Source organism: Calliphora vicina, chromosome 4 (genome assembly GCF_958450345.1).
Source record: "Calliphora vicina chromosome 4, idCalVici1.1, whole genome shotgun sequence".
NCBI classification, from domain to species: Eukaryota; Metazoa; Arthropoda; class Insecta; order Diptera; family Calliphoridae; genus Calliphora; species Calliphora vicina.
In genome coordinates this window covers 631,773-651,794 of record NC_088783.1, presented here as the reverse complement: position 1 = coordinate 651,794, position 20,022 = coordinate 631,773, and the positions used below count along the sequence as shown (strand labels likewise).

Sequence of the window (20,022 nt, the reverse complement as noted above, 5' to 3'; positions counted from 1 at the left end):
TTTTCATTTAAACCTATATAACTACACTGATGAACTACTTAGTGCCCTGTCGAAAGTTAATTCAAACCGCATAGGAACTGATGTGTTGCCAATTAAATTCATAAAATTAATTTTCCCATACATTTTGGATCCCGTTTTGCATTTATTTAATATGATAATTACCACGTCTACCTATTCTAATCGATGGATGGATTTCCCGCGTTGTTCCTGTACCTAAAAAGAATTTGCTAATGATTTTCGGCCAATAAGCATTTGCCAGCTATTTCTAAGGTCATGGAACACGTATTGAAGGTCCAGGTTATCGATTATATTTCTCAACCATATCTTATTAGTGACGTACAATATGCATATAAAATAGGACATACATAACACTACTGGCATGTTTTTAGGTAATTGTGTTATGGTTAGAGGCTGTTATAAAATCTACGCTTGGTAAACTGTTCGATTGAATGATGCATAACTCATTTGCGATAAATGCAGGCAAAAGCAAAGCCATTATGTTTCGCACAGCTCGTCGAGATTATACATATCCCAAGATAGAAATATGCAACAAACACATAGACTTTGTTGATTCAATTAAATGCCTTGGTGTGGTATTGGATCAGTTTCTTAATGGACTCAGAATGCTCTACCACTCTGGCTTATACTTGCCTACGAGAATAAGGTATACGTTAGCCCACGCTTTGTTAATGTCTCATCTAAATTACTGCATTAAGGCAAATTCGCACATCCTGGACAGAATCTTTCGTGTTGTCAAGAGAATTGTACTGTTCATTTATTGTATTGGATATCATGAACACATATCTCAAGCTATTATCAAATTTCTATCTTGTTCTTTCAGACAGTATCTAGAACTCCGTACTTTAATATATTTTTACAAGATTATTAAATATGGTATACCAAACTATCTTCTTGAAAGATTTATGTTTTCAAGATCAACGAGAAATTCACAACTAATTATACCGCTTAAACATGTTCTGTTTTTGAACGATCGTTCCCTGTAATATCTGCAAGATACTGGAATATTTTACCAAATGATTTACGAGTGTTTTCTTTTTCATGTAGGTTATTTCGAAAACGTCTTCTCGACCATTTTCCCAATATGGCCAATTAATAAATTTATAATTTTTAACTCATTTAAATACTGTTAGTTACGCTAATGGTGTGTCTCCACACCAACAAATTCTTGCAACAAATTCTATACGTCATTTTTATACGTTTTGTTAAACAAATACTTTTCGATTATTTAAATTGTTTATTAAAAAAATGTATGTATGTTGAATAGCCAAATCATGTTAAATAATATTAAGGAAATAGATGTAATAAGTATTTGGCCTTGACGGCTTTTTATATTACAAATGAATAAATAAAAATAAAAAAAAGAAATAAACTGATTTACTTGTGAGATATACAAAAAATCAAACGTTATTTGAAGGAACTGAATTGAAAATATTCCGAACGGAATTTGTGACAGACCGATCAATAGAATTAATTTCCAGCTTCAACTTAAATCGGGATAAAAATAATAACAATAGGATGAAGTACACATTGAAAAGGTCAAAAAGAATTTTCATTTATTTAAATATGTATTTGTGTATGTAGATATGTATGGATATGTTTTTTATTTACATAAAATAAATAATTTAAGTTGTGTTATTTATAAACTAGACAAATATAATGAACATCGCATAATGAAATTGTTCAATGTATCTAAATACAATACATAATATTTATGTACATGAATAACAACTATGTAACTAAATGAATTAATTGTTCATCTATTTGACTTAAGTATGTATAATAGATATGTATGGATGTAGATTTACTGCATATTTATGTATGTATGTATATAAATATGTATGTAGATAATGTAATATATAGAATGAAGTATGTATGTATGTATATAAATATGTATGTAAGTATATAATGAAATGTATTTCGATGTATAGTAAATATGCCGGTAAATGGCACACTATATACGTAAGTAAGTACATATGTATTTATTTATATATTTATGTATTTATTTTTTTTTATTTATTTATCAATGTATGCCTGTATGTAGATATGTATTTAGTTTATACTTTAGTAAACAATTGTTATTTTGGTTTTAAATGACTTTATGAATAAATCGATTTAGCTTAAAATTGTTTGATACATGATGCATTGTTTAATAAACTAAACCAAGTTATTCATAATGAAGTGTTTTTTTTTTCTTTTTTTTAAATTTTTTTAATTTGTTAATAAATTAAAGGTGCCATTCGTTTTAAATGTAGCACTTTTCTTGTTAATGCTTTATTTTGGATCTGTTAATAAACATTGTTTTAATTTAAATCAATACTTGGGTGCATCAATGTTTTGAACATAGGTTTTCACTTATTCTCTAAATCTTTATATACATACATATGTATGTATGTACTTATATGGAAAAAATTTATTGACTATTTTTTCTTTGTGGATGAAGAAGTCTTAATTATGAATTTTATAATTTACTTATGTATGTATCTATTTATGTATGTATGTATATTAGATACTCTAATTATAATTACTACTTAATTGCTTCGTTGTTTTGATTTTTAACATTAGGATTATTTTAATGCATTTAACTTTAGTTTGTGAATATTGCAGCCCGGTTTTATGTTATTGTTCCACATTGATGGTTATGACCATAGCTGGTCAATAATGTCCTCCACTATGTCGATGATGATCTCGTCTGCCCGCCGAATGATCACGATATTCGCCATTGCGTGAGGAACCATTTTTGTGATGGTGATGATGATGGCGTTTCTTTTCTAAAATATCAATATGAACAAATGAAATTATCAATATGAAAACTCTATCTTATTAAATTAAACATCCAAAAAAATTTACAGAAAATGCCAAAATGTGTTTACTTTACCTTTTAGACATACGTCGGAAACGACCATTTCAGAATTTTCACGCAACCCATAATTGTCTCGACCAACACTAAAACATTTAAAGTAAAGTAATTAATGATAATAAAAACACACGCTCTTTACAATTTATACGTTACCGTTCTAAATTCTCTCTGGACCTTTGTATATTTTCTCTTAAATTATCTCTTGAGCGCGTCATACTGGGAGGGTCAAGAGTTTCTTTACGACGCAATGCATTGTGAGAACTGTTTTTAGATGCTGATTCATGTAAATTTTCCCAAGCTTGTCTATAATATCTAAGATACATACATATATGTATATGGTTATGCATTTAAATTTTAAACAAAAGTCAATAAATCCGTATATCGCTACCTTAATATAGAATGGCCCTAACTAACATTTTCCTTACTTTAAAGGAGAAGGAAATAACTCAATAAAACTTAAAGTTCTGCAGTTGCGATTTTTTTTTTAATCAGATTTTTATATAGGTTTTCAACCAATTTAATGTTGTGACATTTTATTTTATTAATGGTGTATTACGGGATTATCTATCGAAGTATGGAAAAAACGTTATTAAGGTAACGATATGTATACATTAGGCCGGGTCGATTTGTATGGACGATCAAAACGTAAAAAATCGTATAGCAAAAAAGCAATCTACGCAATATTCTAAGAAATTATCCCCAAGAAACCATAGGTTTAAAATCAAATCCTATCTTACGCATTTCGTCTTTTATCCAATAAAAAAACTATAAAAAAAATATATATACTGAAATATCATTGAATAAAAGACGAAATGCGCAAGATAGGATTTGATTTTAGACCTATGGTTTCTTGGGGAAAATTTCTTAGAATTTTCCGTAGAATGCGTATCTGCTATACGATTTTTCGTGAAAAAAAATTGACCCACCCTAGTATACATACTAAAATTATTTATGTTTTACAAACAAAAAAAAACAGATATACATTTGACAACTGAAATCAGGTAGATTTTAGGCATATGTTCTCGCTACCCGATTGACTTTAAATTTTGCGTTAGTTAAATTTAGATACTAAAAAACAAAATAAAAGCCATCCAATGCAAATCTGTTTTTTTATGGGCTGGTCTAATGTACATACGTACAGTGTCTCTCATAAGTATACGAATTTACTTTTTTTAGCATTAATTTATTTTATGATCGAAAAAAAAGACTAATCAAATATACCATGTTTTGGTGTTGTATACCTGCGGATTGTGTGGTAAATTGCCCATTAAAAGAAATTTTGAACCCTTTTGTTACAAAAATGTATATATATTAATTAGTGTTAATTAGCGTTAGGGTGGAACTTTCAAATGTGGGTTCATTATACTAAAAAACCATTTCCTTTAGATACCCCAAGGTTTAGACAGGTCCCGATAATTTTTTTGATATTTGGAAAATACGCCCATTTAAAGGTCTCATATGAAGGATTTGTACAATTTTCACCAGAATTGTGACCCAAATTGACCAAAGCTACAAAGGAATTATTAAGTCTTATAAATTTAGTTTGAATAAGAAGAGTCTTGAAACTTCGTATACTATTGTGAGGTAATTTTTTAAATTGTGATATAATATTTAATATTGTATAAGTAGTTAATACATATTACAAATTAATTTGTTTACATTGTACAACAAAATTAGTAATATAATGTGAGACACTGTATGTAAGTTTTTATGTTTAATTATTGTATACAAAATATTTTTTTCCATATTTTTCAACTACATGTTGATAGTAATATGTAAACGGAAGTACCTACCTATTTAAACCGTTTCTGGAACCCGAAGTTGAACTATCAAATGAAGCTACTGTATTGCAGTCGGGAGAAGCTCTATGTCGGTAATGTTGAGTAGTACGATTTCTGAAAGAATATACATAAAAGTGAAAATTAAATTGGAAGTTTTAGTGAAAAGATACAAATATTTTCCAAGTGTTAGACACAAGACAATTCTCACTATTTAAGAAATTAAAAAAAAAAATGAGGGTTCTATCTACTGTGGGTTAGAAAAACAATAATAAAAACATCAACAACAAGAATACCCAAAATCAATATCTGTTATTCACAAGACGTGCAAAGAAACCGAATCCGTTAAAACATTATTACTTTTTTAGATTAAAAAAAAAACAAAAATGAGACGTGCAACAGCAACAGGCGGCATTTGCAAAGTAAATTGTAGTGTATTGTTTGAAGATTAATTGCAATCAAAGCAAATTTGTATAAGGTGGTTCCATAGTATAGCTGATTATTTTTTTTCTTCACTTGTTTAGAGTTTGGAGCTGTCAAATTCACTAGTGTTTGTTGTTGCAAATGTAGTAGATACATATTTATTTAAAATTAAAAACAACAAAAACAACGGGCAGACTGTGACAGTTCCAGCCAACATAAACAAAAACAAATTGCATGTGGTTTTTGTAAATGTTGTAGAATTGTTGTAGAATCATCGCTCTCACCTTATAATGGGGAGTATCCATATCAAAACGGTCAGAAAACTGCTAATTTCGGATTTGACATCTTCGATTTTAATGAAATTTACCACACATATTACGGTTCCAAAGGGTTCTTTTCATCTTTTTCATCGGAAAACCTTTCCATTTCAAAAATATCGCGATTTGAAAATTGAAAATTTTTTTAAAATTATATAAACATAATTGCCAATAACTTTGAAACTACTGAAAGACCAGCATAAGTTTTGACTCCATTTTAAAGCCAAAGATATTGTCATTAAAATGGTGTGAATAAAATTGTTTACTTTCAAAAGGTTAAAGGTCATTATTCGGAGTTATATTTCAATGTAAAAATATCAAAGATGGCGGTGTTAAAAAGGACATGATATGTGGACACCTAAACTCTCTACTACTCTAATTTTTTTTAAGAATTTTAATAACGTTTTTCTTTATAACTCCTAATCTAATCGAGTCTCCATCGAAATTATTTCGCACAAATATAGTAGAGAGTTTAGGTGTCATACCATGTTCTTTTTGAATTTTTAAACCCGCGATCTTTGATATTTTTTACATTGAAATATTTACTCCGAATATTGACTTTTAACCTTTTGGAAGTAAACAATTTTTTTCACACCATTTTAAGGACAATATCTTTGGCTTTAAAATGGAGTCAAAAATGATGCTGATCTTTGAGTAGTTTCAAAGTTATAGGCAATTATGTGTATATAATTTTAGACAATTTTAACAAATTTTTCAATTTTCAAATCGCGATATTTTTACATCGGAATGAGTTTCCATTGAAAAATTCAATAATATGAGAAACATATTGGATATATTATGTATGCGGTAAATTTCATTAAAATCGGAGATGGTAAATCCGACTGCTGTCCGCATTCACATGGATCTTCCCAATGAATTCGCCTTGATTGAATTGGAAAATACCTAATTCATGAGAATTAATGTATTTATTAGTGAAGAAAAGTACTATCTATACATATATATATTATTGTAGTTGTTATGGCACCTGTTCGTGGGAAAAAAATAGTTTAGAATTTGTTATATCTTCGCTATCGCTTTCCTATTTACTTAGTTGGCACCTACTACATTCGATTAATTTTTTAATTGATTTCTTTTATGTAAGTAACGTGTAACGTGTAGAATTTTGTAGTTTGGAAAGACAGAGACTGCTTTGTTTGCTTACTTGATTCACTTAAAATTATGTAGTTTATTATTTTATATTTTAAATATATGTATGTATCTACGAGTATGTACTTATGTATGATGGCCGTAGTTTGTATATGGCCGTAGTTTTGTACATTTATTTCGAATTGTCGTTTTAACAATTTTGCATGTACAAAAGTGTATTAGTTATCTTTGGCACGATGTCTCCTATCATCCTAAATGTACATCTATGTATCTTATCCTTCTATGTTTTCGTTTAATCATTTAATTGTAAAAAGTTTTTAGATGTGTAGTAGTTGTTCGTTCACTCTTAGTTATAGTTATTTTCTGATTGTTTCTGTTGCTGTTGTTGAAATTCACTACTGAATATTCCAGCTCTAGCGGCATAACTACGTCCACAAGTGCTCAATTCCCTTCGGCCCAATTTTTGATCATCGAAGGGTAAGGCCAAAACACTGTGCCACAGTGAGTTAGTTGATTCCTTTTTCATACTTGAGCATGTGCTATAATGATCATACAAGTTTTGTGGTCGTATAAATTCCGTGTTTCCTAAATATGATTTGGTGGCCTCAAATGTTGAAGCGTTGAACTGTGTGGTCATCGTAGGTGGTGGGGGCATGTAACGCAATCGGGATTTAGGCAAATAATATGGTGGTAATGACGAAGAATAAATAATTTTTTTTGCATTGTGCCGCCGTTTGCTGTTTGTGGTGCTAAAGAGAAGGAATCAAAATATTGATTTGTTGAATAAAAATAAATAAAAACAAAAGAAAACAAAAGCGTAAATAATGTTTCAAAAACTTGTACACGTGAGGACTTATAGACTTGTCTGGACTTATTGAAATGCTAAAAAAAAAATTTAAATAAATACTTAGACCATCTAACCACATAGAGTTTTTTATGTTTCCGCTCTATTCTTCTAACTATGTATGCAATATATTTACACCATTTTTTTCCATCATGAAACCACGGCTTTTATTATATCTATAATGTTTTTATTCTTATAATGGTTCATAAAGTGGTTCCAAATTTTGCGTAATATTTCCATTATCTTGGGTCTTTATATTTTATTCATATCGAATATCGATCTTTTGAAAATTTAAACAATTTTACGAAATTTATACATATCTTTCTTATCTTGGAAATTTGTTGTCGGATTCTGTTGCTTTAGGAACCATGTGAAAGGCTATAAAGTAATATTTTTTTTTATAAACATAATGCAAAATTTCCGATTTTTACCATTCGATTTTTACTTTTTCAATATACATATTAAAATATGAAATGTTTAGTAAATAGACCAATAAAAATAATTCTGCGACAAGAAGGTCTACTATTTTTATTTCTTTCTTCATATAAAAAATTGTTTTTATGTAGGCCACCTCGGTTATGTTCAATTTTAAAAATGATCCCAGAGAATGCAAATGAAAACTAATTTTTAAATTTGTAATCAGGAATCCCGCAATTCCCCAAAAAAGTTCTGAAAACTCCCAAAAATGTTGTTTTTTTGTTTGTTTTTTGGCTATAATATCCATACCAGAGGCGGAGTTATCGGAACTCTTTACAAAATAATTAAGATCATATTTATTTGGCCACCTAAAATGGGTTACTATATTTTGAAATCGACTATGAGATTTGAGAATTTTTGACTTAAAGTTGAATTTTACATGAAAAAGTCTTTTTGGATGGACCTGTTCCTCAGATGTATAAAATTTGATAAGTGATAAGTTGAAATTGATAAGTGTAATTTGCAAAGTTTTTGCAATTTTTATATTCTCTTTGCAATTTCTGTTCCACGTACAGTGGTGGCCACCAATTTAAGACAAATACTTGATTTTTTTTCATCTGCTGAATTTTAAGTGCGATAGAGCCAAAAAAAAGGACCTCTAAGGGTATGAAATTTATTATAAATGTTTCTAGTTTCTGAAAAGTGTTTGGAAAAATCGGTAAAACATATATGGACAAAGATATGTAGAAATTCGTTGACCCACCTCAGCGAACATCCGCTGTTAATAACATCATATGACCGAAACTAATGGAACTAAAAATACGAAATTTGGTCCGAATATTTTATAATAATAAAATTATAATGATATACATAAATGTGAGAAAATATGTTTATTTAAAAAAAAAAATGTTTGATCAAGTTGTAGAAAAATTGTATGTGTTCATGGTGAATATGTATGAATTGACACTGTCGAATAAAACACACTTGTGTGTTAAAACAGTCCTCATGCATACATATTTGTGGAAATATTTGAAAAAATAATTGACAATCACGTGGAATTCAGCAAACAATTTTTGTCTTAAATTCCTGGCCACCACTGAACGTTCTCTTGTTCAAAGTTAATATTGAAAAGTGTAATTTGCAAAGATTTTGCAAATAATTATGCTGTTTCATTCCACAAAAACTGTAAATTCTATTTTTGCAAAGGAAATTTTGATAATTTTGTCAAAAATTTACAAGGTAAACGATCGCTTTACAAATTCATATTGTTATAACTAGTGAAGCTTTAAAAACGTTAAGACGTGAATTTTTGTTCGACCATAGTGAAGACGCGGTTATAACAAGAAATTATAGAGGCCGAATTAATTTTTCATGACTACAAAACTTTAATTTAAGAAATAAAAATTAAAAAAAAATGGAAAAAAAATAAAATTTGAAAAAAAAATGTTGGCATAAAATTTTTGTTTTTCATTTAAAATATTTGACGTCAAGTTAGCTTTTCAAAAAATATAAATTCCAAATAGATAACTTAAAAAGAAAAAAGTACATTTTTCCCAAAAACAAGCGCCTTTTTTAATTTTGATATTCAAATACATATAGCTTTGGAGTCTGTATCGATTTTTAAAAAATTCTTTTTTTGTTTGACATATACATTTGTTGTTAGAAAAATGGAGAAAATCGGGAAATGTTTGGACCGATGTTATCAAAAAACTGGAGTAGGTTGGGTAAAAATGCGAATTTCTCCTAAGCTTTAAAAGATAATTGATATATGGGCAATTCCACGAGAATCGCTACCACGACTGAAAAAATAAAAACCCTTGAAACTTTTTTTACGATGATTTGAATAGAAGAAAATATGTAATAAAATGTTACTATGTGAAAGTATTTAGATCATATTACAACATTTTAAAGGCAAAAATAATAATTTAAACTGATTATATTTAATTTTTTAATGTTTTAGGTATGTTTTAGGCTAAAATTGAGCCGAAACTATGCTTTCAATTAGCTTGTAGTATGAAATGAATTTGACTCTGATTGTTTTTTTTTTTGCTATTGTCAAATTGTTTATTGAAACCGAATATACATATATTTTCTATTTATTTTTTTAGTTTTTGCTGCCTCACGGTCACGATGGCTTTTTTGAAACGACCGTAACTGAACCATTTTCAGCCGAATTTCCTCTTCCATTTGAAAGGTAAAACATGTTCATATGTAAAATCAATTTCAAACCAACAAACTTATGAATTTCCAATCTCTATGGACTGCAATACAACAGAATTGTTATATGAGAAAACTTGAATATTTATGGTATACGATTGTAACATTAGATATTTTGGACACTCTAAATTACATTAAGTATTTTTGAAATAGAGATATGGTGTGAAATAGAGACGCACAGTGGCTGAGCATCGTTTTTCATCGGCCAAAACTCTGTAACTTTTGAACCGATAGAGATATTTTAGAATTTTTTTTTTGATGGACAGATATTTTCCTGATTTTAGCATTTAGTATGAAAATGCGGATTTTGTTTTGTTTTTTGCATCAGCTTTACATATAAAAAAATTATATGCTGATAAAAACAAGTAAGAAAGTATGTTCGGTCAAGCCCGACCATATAATACCCTATACTATAATTTATTTTCGTGAATGATTTTCGGAAGAGGGCATTATATGGGAGATATGACTAATTATAGACCTATCGCCATGAAATTAGGCTGTGTATCTATGACCATATGAAGTATATTTCGGTTGAATTTTATGTTTATACCTGTATTTTTAAGAGATTTATTCACGATAAAGTGATTTTTCCAGTTTATTGCATATTTAATTTTCTTTTGGATATATTTTTATAGCAGCAAATAGTCTAAAGGTATTTTATTCAAAACTTATTCATGTAACATGTTTAGCACATGGTTTACATCGAGTAGCCGAAGAAATTAGATCTCAATTTGAAGATATAGATTTATTAATTTCGTATGGGAAAAAGTGTTTTTAAAGGCACCATCTCGTGTTGCTAAATTTAAAGAAATGTATCCAGTACAATTAGGTACACATTTCGATTCTTTTGAATTCAATTGCAAAAGTATTTAGTTAATAGCAAACATTTTACAAAAACTGAAAAATTTGCATTTTTTCCGAATTTTAGCGATAATATAGATTTTGGGTTATTTTGACTCAAAAACAATGCAGAAAATTAACGAGTTTCACCTATTTATTTCATATAAATAGTAAAATTTTGCATATATCTGAACGTTGACCTCGATGCGCGTCCCGAAATCGTTGTCCGATTTGGATCAAATTTTCAGCACTTAACTTTTAGGACTAGAGTCACAATATTCCACCTGGCACTCTTTGAAATCTAAAAAAATCGGCTGTCTCCCTAATGTACATATATATTGAAACTGTGACCTCAAATGTATATTTTTCTTGTATTAATAAATATATTTCAAATAAAAAACTTGTTTTTATTGCATATTTTTGTAATTTTTAGTGTATCTCTCTTTATAGCGCATATTTTTAATTTTTTAGTGCATGAAAATCCTTGCCTTGGTTTTACTGTTGAATTTTTTGTTTATACCAACATTTTCATGAGATTTGTGCTCATTAAAGTGATTTTCGGAAGCGGGCCTTATATGGGAGCTATGACTAATTTCAGCCAGTTTCAATAGGCTTTGTTCTCGGACCGAACAAAATGTATGTACCAAATTTTATCGCAATATCTTCAAAATTGCGACTTTTCGCCAATCATATGAACAGGTAAAATAAAAATAGAAACAAATTTGGGAGTAATAGCATTCAAATGAAAAAAGTGTTCAACAAAGGACTTCTATCCCACTGAAATTAAAATTTTACTAGAATATTGTACCTGAGAAAAATTTAAATAACACAGCAGGTATAAATGGTACAGTGACACATCATACCAGTTCTTAAAGACTATTATCCTACTAACATAACAATAAAAATTATCCAATTATCGATAATAGTTTGCTAGTAATGATAATTTACTTCTGATCAAATTTACAAAAATCACATTTTTTATAAAATAACATAAAATATTTGACTTTAACAGCATGCGTGACATGCACAATTGTCAATATATTTATCTAATTTTTTGTATACCTTGTACCTTGTAAATATTTTTGAAATCGGAGTTAACAAAAAGTAGGACTTTTGGCCGATGAAATTAAGTTCTGAGCCATCGTGCAACGTAAAGATTTTCAAATAAAAATGTATTCATTTAAATTCGAAAATCAAGAGTAGCTGAGAACTTAAAATCTAAAACAATATTTGCGTAAATTTTCTTATTTAAACTATTGCTTTCATAATCAATAAACAATAACACTGAGAAGAAAATCGGACATGTTTAAATAGGTTTGATGATATTTTTAAAGAGTATATCTAATAGTGATAAATATTTGTTTCACTATTTCAAATAAATTGTAGTATCATTTAAAGTTTTTTCATAACGTACCTGCGTACTAGAATAACTATAGTTGTAATTACAGCCGCAAGGAATACAAAACCTCCAAAAGCACCCAAAGCCACAATTGCGCCCAAATTCAATTTCGCTTCCTTGGTTTCTTTGCGATCTGGATTATCAACGGATATAGGGATGTTGACGTTAGGAGATTGATTATGACGTATATTAACACTGTCAGAAATTTCATTGTCTTGAGGATGGGCATTTTGAATGACATTTTGTATGTTATGAGTTGATGTTTCCACTGTAGACGAAGGAACATAGGGAACACGACTGGGAGTTTGTCCATAACTAGATGATGGTTTTGAAGTGCTTGTGGAGTAAGACGCAGTGGAACTAGGAGTTTGGAAAGCTGGACTGGTATTGGATTTCTTAGGTATAATCACTGGACGCAGTGTGCGTCTAGGAGGGAATTCCTCTCGCACTGTACCAGGTACCACATACGTAACTTCTTCATCGGAATCAGCTATAAAAAAACCAAACAAAGTTTATGAACATGATTAAAAAACTGATCAACAAATGTACTAACTTTCTCCATTTATTTCAACATTTGGTCTTTGACTGGTGGCGTGAGTTGTGCTACTAGTGGTAGACGTGGTAGTTGGTTTGTATAGTTTCGTCGTTGTGGTGGTGATTTTAGGTCTATACGATGTAGTAGATGGTAAAGTAGGTGTTGGTGATGGTGGTGGAAGTGTCAATGGTTCTAATTTAATACAACGTGGTAGGGTACTGCTCCATTGTCCCGAAGACAAACAGGTTATTATACGTGGGCCCTCCAAACGATATCCTGTAGGACAGGAGATTTCTGCCTTTGATCCAAAGTAAGTACCATTTGGCGCAGAAATAATTGTACTATAATAATTGCCAGGCAAAGTGTCACATTCGACAACTAATTCAGAAAAAAGTAATTAATATGGAATAAATCTGTTTACCATTTACGTTTATGTACTTACTTTCACAGCGTGGTGGCGGCCCATTCCATCGTTCATCAAAATCACATGTTAATAAAGCTCTGCCTACCATTTCGTAACCTTCTTGACATGAATATTTCACCAAACTCAAATAACCCACAGTTGTATTTAATAGGTCATATGAGCCGTGAGGTATAGAAGCGGGCAAGCCACATTCGATATCTGTTAAAGTAGAAGTGATTATATACATAAATACTTCACAAACTATATGTTAAAAATACTTACATTTGCAGACGGGAGGGAATTCATTATAAAAACCAGTCTCTAAACATGTTCTTGTTGAAGGTCCAACTAATAAATGATTCACATCGCAAGTATATTTAATTTGAGCTCCAACTTCAAAGCCGTTCTGTGCAATCATTGTAGAATTAGGAGGCTGCTCCGGTTTACCACACGTTTTTGGTTGGTGTTGACAAATGAAATTTAGCATTGTATTGCAATTTGTGTCACTCCATAACCAACCCTTAGAACCGTCAAACCTAGCGCAATCTTCATCGCCACCTGGATGATTCCAAAATGATACAGTTACTTCTTCTCCATTAACCCATTTCCAGGTATTTCGATCTTCGGCATCACGGACAGCTCCCATCCAATATTGTGAACTTATGTCACTGCGATGTCGCCGCCACAATTCCCAACTGATGAAGCCTTGAAGAGCCGGATTACTTTCGCTGATTAATGTACCACCACGTGAACGACAAAATGACAACGAGTCCAAAAAATTTAATGGTTGCCTGTTGTAAAAAATATAGCATTTGCCATTATATGAGGCTAAGGCACCTGGTGGTTGATCTCGGAATGTTGGACAGCGCTCAATGGGTAATGCTTGATCTGTATAAACGAATGCTTCACAGATCGAAAGTTGATTAGGTGTGTTGTTTTCAAGATGTACTGAAACGAAAGCACCAGGCATCGGTGGATTACATGGCAAAAACAGTGGTTGTCCCTCTTCCAAAAGTCCGGTAAAACGGTTGCAAATGGGGTTGGTTCCCAAATCAGGTCGATTGTTACCAACTCGCACAATAATAGTGGCAGGCTTATTACCTAAAGGTGTAAAAATTAAAATAAATCAAAATAAATACATACAAAAACACAATTTTTTGAAAATTGTAGTATATTTTTTTTAAGATTACTTCAGTGTGTAAAATCCGTTGTCGTGAATTACTTTAAAGAAATATTACAACAAAGTATTCATTCCAATTTACATTAGTTTAAGGAATAAAAATATTTAGTCTTCTGTATTACTTACAATCTAACAATTTTAATCTCGATATACATGAATTATAGAAGAGATGAACGGATTTTAAATGTATTTATAAATTTAACCATAAGGTTCCCAAATCAATTTATGTTTTCAACAAAAAAATATACAGAGATTCTTTTTTATACTACGAAATTATTGTTTGTGCATTAAATCAGCAAAATTATATTTTTTAAAGTCCCCTCGATTTTATAATAAAGTTTGTGCCAAGCTTAATATTGTGCTCAGTTTTGAAGACTTCCAGGAAGGATCTAGGTGGATGTGCCTCAGCAAAATTTATTTTAAAAATGTTTAAACATTAAGCAAAGAAGAGTCTCGGAGGGTCTTTCGAGCTCCCATTAAATGACTAGTTTGCCTGTGATCCTTGTAACGTCGCACAGTGGCGCCATTTGAGTTTTTTTCGTTGCAAAAATCATAACTTTTGAACCAAATGAGATAATTAAAAAATTTAAAAGGCATATGATAGATACGACTTTCAGGTGCCTACTTATGGTTAGCAAAGTTGAAATTTGAGGAAAAATCTATTTTATGGGAAGTAGAATAAAATATTTTTTAAAATTTTTTGATTTTTTATGTTTTTTTTAAAGGCTTTATGATTTAAAATTATTCCAGAAAAGATTAAAACTAAATTTATTTTGAAAAAAATTTGTTGGTTTGGTTTTTCACGGTTATATGTCATTTTTGGAACCATGTCATTTCACAAAATTTTACCTCTAGCAAAAAATGGGGCAAGAACGGGCATTAGGTAAAAGAATAATCAAAGAACTTATTTTGAAAATATGGAAAATATAGAAATTGATAGTTTTTTTTTTATTTTCCATCAAAGTTGAGAAATATTGAAAAAATGTTTAGATGGTAAATATCGTTTGCAACCATGTCTTTTTTCAAAATTTTACCTCTAGCAAAAAATGGGACAAGGAGGGCGCTGGAAATTTTTGCATTAGGTGAAGGAATAATCAAAGAACTTATTTTGAAAATATGGCAAATATAGAAATTGACAGTTTTTTTTATTTTGTACTTTGTTAATGTTTTTATTTTGTACTTTGTTAATACATTACATACTATTGGTTAATTCACAAGGTCTCCTATCAGTCATATTGTCCTAATATTTCACGACTCGGCGGCTTGGCTTAACCGACTCTTAGGCGTTCGGCGCTGGACTCTGCTGGTTGGTTACGATAACACAATAACATACAGAGTAGTATTATTTTAAAACATTTTTTGCTTGAAAGGCATTTCAAACCATTGTGAAATATGTATTAGGACATTGTGACAATATGACATGATAGGAGATCTTGTGAATTGACCATATATAAAGGGTGATTCATCGTGAGGTTTTTTTATACAGATCACGCGTGACTCATATCAAACTGCTTTGTCAATTTTGTTCAGTATCGTTTGGCAAGTCATCATGGAAACACACCAGAATCACACCAGATCAGCGTCTCGAAATTGTTCAGTAGTATTACAAAAATCAGCGTTCTTGTGCACGTTTTGCTACGGTAAATTGACCACCTAGATCGTGCGATAGCACACCTTTGGACTATTATGTAAAGTCTGAGGTCTTCAGAATAAGCCAGCTACGATTGATGCTTTGGAATCCAACATAACTCGTGTTATTCGCGAGATACCAGTCGCCATGCTCGAACGAGTCGCCCAAAATTGGACCTTCCGAATGGACTACCTCAGACGTAGTCATGGCCAACATTTACATGATATAATTTTCAAACAGTAAATGCCATAAATTTAAAATATATCACAAAGGGTCATCACTCAAAATTTGCGTTTTGTTAATTTCTTCTGGCTAAAATATTATATGTATGTATGTATGTAATTTTATTTTATTATTGCTATCTATTTCATAATTCAGTTGCGACAATCTTCGGTATCTATTAAAATAAATAAAATACCTTTTGTTACATACATATGTATGTATAGGTATATAGTATACACATATATACCTGTACAGTTTTCAGTGAAAGTTATCGCAAATTGTTTGAAAAAGACTTTTATTTTCCCATAAAGTAATTTTACTAACTCTCTGATCTCCCAAGTTAATTGCGATTGGTAAGTGTTTAAAAAAAGAGAACTACAGCTAGGAAATTTTGTTTATTGGCGGGCGCTCTTTAAAAACACTCATAAAACAAATATGTATGTATGTAAGTTGTTTGTAAGCAGTGCAACTAAGTATACTTATATGTACATATGTACATATGTACATATGTACATAAGTATATAACTATGTATGTTTGGATACTATACATAGCAAGTGAAAGTATGTGAGTAAGCGCGTTAAGGCATTGACAAAAAATTTGTTTGTTTTTATTTATTTATTTTGTTGCTGTTTGGCGACTTTTTGATACTGTACACCAGAGATGGGAAAATTAAAATTTTCTCGTTACCAAAATAATATTCAAATTGTACTTTATTACAATTTGAGGGGGCTATAAACACTATATTGGGTAATGTTCTTATCAAGTTTCGGGAAAATTATCTTGACCTTAATCCTTATATGTCCTTAATAAAGTTCTTTTTAGGGAGTGCATGTTGTCAGTAAAAGTCCAAAAATGATTTGCTCATAATTTTTGGACCTTTACTGAAATGAAATTGAAGAAATGTCATCTATGAACCCAAATATATCCAAATATTTTAGCCAAACCTACCCTTATGGAAGACGAATTAATTTGTACTATACCACTTTTGTAAAATAATTGTATCTTCGAGATAAATTTCATCGCGTATAAATGCTTTTAATATACGTTGCTTGTTGTATAACATACATATATCACATTTGTACATTTTAATTAACCGCATTTGAATGGATTTGTTTAGTTTTTATTCAGCTTTTTCAAGAATTCTTTTAAAAACATATACATACATACATATTTTTGATATTTTTTTATTTATGAAAAAAAATTTTGACAATTTCTATTTTATTTGTTTTATGTACGATTACACTTTTTGTGTCTAAGACATATATTTTACGCACAATAGCGGTACAGTAGTTTCCGCTTAATTGTCCCCCGCTTATTTGATCAAGAAAGAACGCTAACATTAAATTCCATACAATATATTCAATAAACTTTTCGTTTAATTGAGTACGTTTATTTGCGTTACCCTCTAAATTGACTTATGTATTAAGAATTTATTTTTGAAAACAGTAAAAAGTCGATTGCAAAACAGAAAAGTTGACTTGTAATCCAGTTATTGAGCAAATTTTTAAGGCACTGGATGCAGTTTTTTTCTGGTAGATATGTTCCGCTTTTTTTTCTCCTATTCAATATCTACCACTTTGCTTCAGACACAAAAGAGACATTCCGTACGGTATACCGAGATATAACCGTATTAAAATATAGAAAAAGTGATAAAAATCCACCTTGAGCTAAAAAAATTCGCATGGACATTATATTTTTACGGCAGCCAACTTGACAAAACTAATGATGCAGAAGTTCTTATTTTTGGGGCTACTTTCACGTGCAATTGTCAGAATTGAGTCCCAAAGCAATGAACTGATCTAAATTTTTTAGATCTAATTTTTATGTGAAGTTAATTTAATTTTTTCCTTTTACCTTTTATTTACTTTTTGTTATTGTTTATTTTAAGAAGTTATTGTTATAAACATTGTTTCTAATCAGAGATCGAAAATAACTCGTCCATATACATACCAAAAAACCCAAATTGTGATTTATATTTTTGTGATAAAAACAAATCACTGAAAATAACAGTTATAAAATGATTTTTATTTAAATGGTTTGGTATTCGTTTTTGTTGTTTTTAATGGTTTGGTGTGAGATAAACAATTCATTTGTTCTTGTTCTTAATAACTGTTACTTTCTCTTTTATTTACATACAATAACATATTATTAGTAATTTTTAACAAATTATATAAAAAATAATATGATAAGTATGAAGTAATGAAGTCTGAGTAACAGAAATGAGAATTTTTTTTAAATTTTTTAAAACAATTTTGATAAATTTTATATATTTAAGCGTTGTTTTGCATCAAATGAAGTTTTGCGATTTATTTTTCATATTCGCAAATAAAAGTCACAAGCTGACCTTTACGAAAAAAATAAATTATAAATCACTCATCCAGATTTTTTGTGTTTGTTTCTTTTCTGTTTCTCTCAACCCCAAACCTAAAATGTTCTCGAATAAATCACTCTCTCAGTGATATATTACAAAAAATTATTTTTAAATGGCTGCGAATGAGAATTTACCATTGAAATGAAAGTGAACCCGTAATTTTCGGTCTCTGTTTCTAAAAAATGAATTAAAACAATAAAATTGGGGCAATGTAAAATAATGCATTTTATTTGTATATTACTATATGAACGTTTAATTGATTCATTGGAGCAATTAAACGGGTGTATTTTAATTGAGTTGCTGAATCAATTAACAGAATATCTGGTAAATGATTTTTCGGATAATTGCAGCAAAAACTGAAACATTTTTGAAAATCGATTAAGCGAAAACCACTGTATTCACTATGTAGAGTACCTGGAACTGAAACATTTTTGAAAATCAATTAAGCGAAAACCACTGTATTCACTATGTAGAGTACCTGGCCTAGTAAAAAAAGCAGAAAAGCTCTTTTACTATATTACAAGGCCAAGTACTGTACATTGTGAATACCGCTAAAATGTGTAATTTTGAATTTAAAATGTTCATTTTATTATAAACATGTTTCCAACATTCAAAATACTTATGTACATTTGGGTGTATTTTTGCAGACAAAAGTGTTAAATTAATTTTATAAACATAGTGTGCTTAAATTTACGCATTTTCTGTAATATTACATGAAAAGTTACTTACTTTATAATAGTAAATTTACACGCATTTTTTAGAGTGTAGGATTTTCTATATAAAATGCTGAAAACAATGGCCCATAATCATAGTCAAACACTAAATTCGGTTTAACTTTAAAATAAAAACCTGCTTTTTATTAATTTGCAACCATAGTCAAAATTAAAGCATGTTTTAAATTGAACCGACTTTAACTGGGTGCCACCGCAAATGTATAAAATGTTTTCATACAATATACAACAAAAAACAGACAAGTGGCAACGCTGAACAGCTGACATTCAAATTAAAAAAAAAAAAACAAAAAACGTAAACAATAAAAGTAACCGGGACATCTAAAGAACGAAAGTTGTTTGTTGTGGAAAAATGGAAAAGATAAGATTAATTAATAATAATTACGATATTTTGGTACTAATTTTATTGATAACTGTTCAATAATTGCAAAATCTCTACCAATATCTTGTAACTTAAACATTTTTTACTTTGTGACGAACTTTTTTACTCGGCGAAGAACAGCTGATGCTGTTGTTAAATGAGTTAAAAACAACTTCAGCTAGTTTTATATTTAGAGTCGACTTCAGCGTCAGAAGTATGCTTAAACTTGTCTATGATAGACCTAAAGTCCACTCTTAAGTAAAGTCGAGTTTAATTCTCTTAAAATGTACTTTATTTTTGATTATGATTATGGGCCAATGTTTTCTGCAGAAAACACTGTTATCAGAAGATTTTCTATAGAAAAAGCT

At 29.8% G+C, this 20,022-nt stretch overlaps 1 protein-coding gene across 1 annotated transcript in view; it reads right to left on the bottom strand.

Annotated features, from left to right (window-relative positions):
- Window positions 1-1,542: 1,542 nt before the first annotated feature.
- LOC135957240 (uncharacterized) overlaps window positions 1,543-20,022 on the bottom strand; it is a 57,433-nt gene continuing 38,953 nt past the window's right edge. The window contains exons 4-11 of the mRNA XM_065507946.1: window positions 13,441-14,259; window positions 13,198-13,377; window positions 12,774-13,133; window positions 12,236-12,710; window positions 4,672-4,773; window positions 3,032-3,190; window positions 2,897-2,964; window positions 1,543-2,789 (exon numbers count right to left, since the gene is read on the bottom strand). Of these exons, the coding sequence (XP_065364018.1) occupies window positions 2,674-2,789; window positions 2,897-2,964; window positions 3,032-3,190; window positions 4,672-4,773; window positions 12,236-12,710; window positions 12,774-13,133; window positions 13,198-13,377; window positions 13,441-14,259 (2,279 nt within the window). The 3' untranslated portion in view covers window positions 1,543-2,673. The remainder of the gene's footprint in view (window positions 2,790-2,896; window positions 2,965-3,031; window positions 3,191-4,671; window positions 4,774-12,235; window positions 12,711-12,773; window positions 13,134-13,197; window positions 13,378-13,440; window positions 14,260-20,022) is intronic.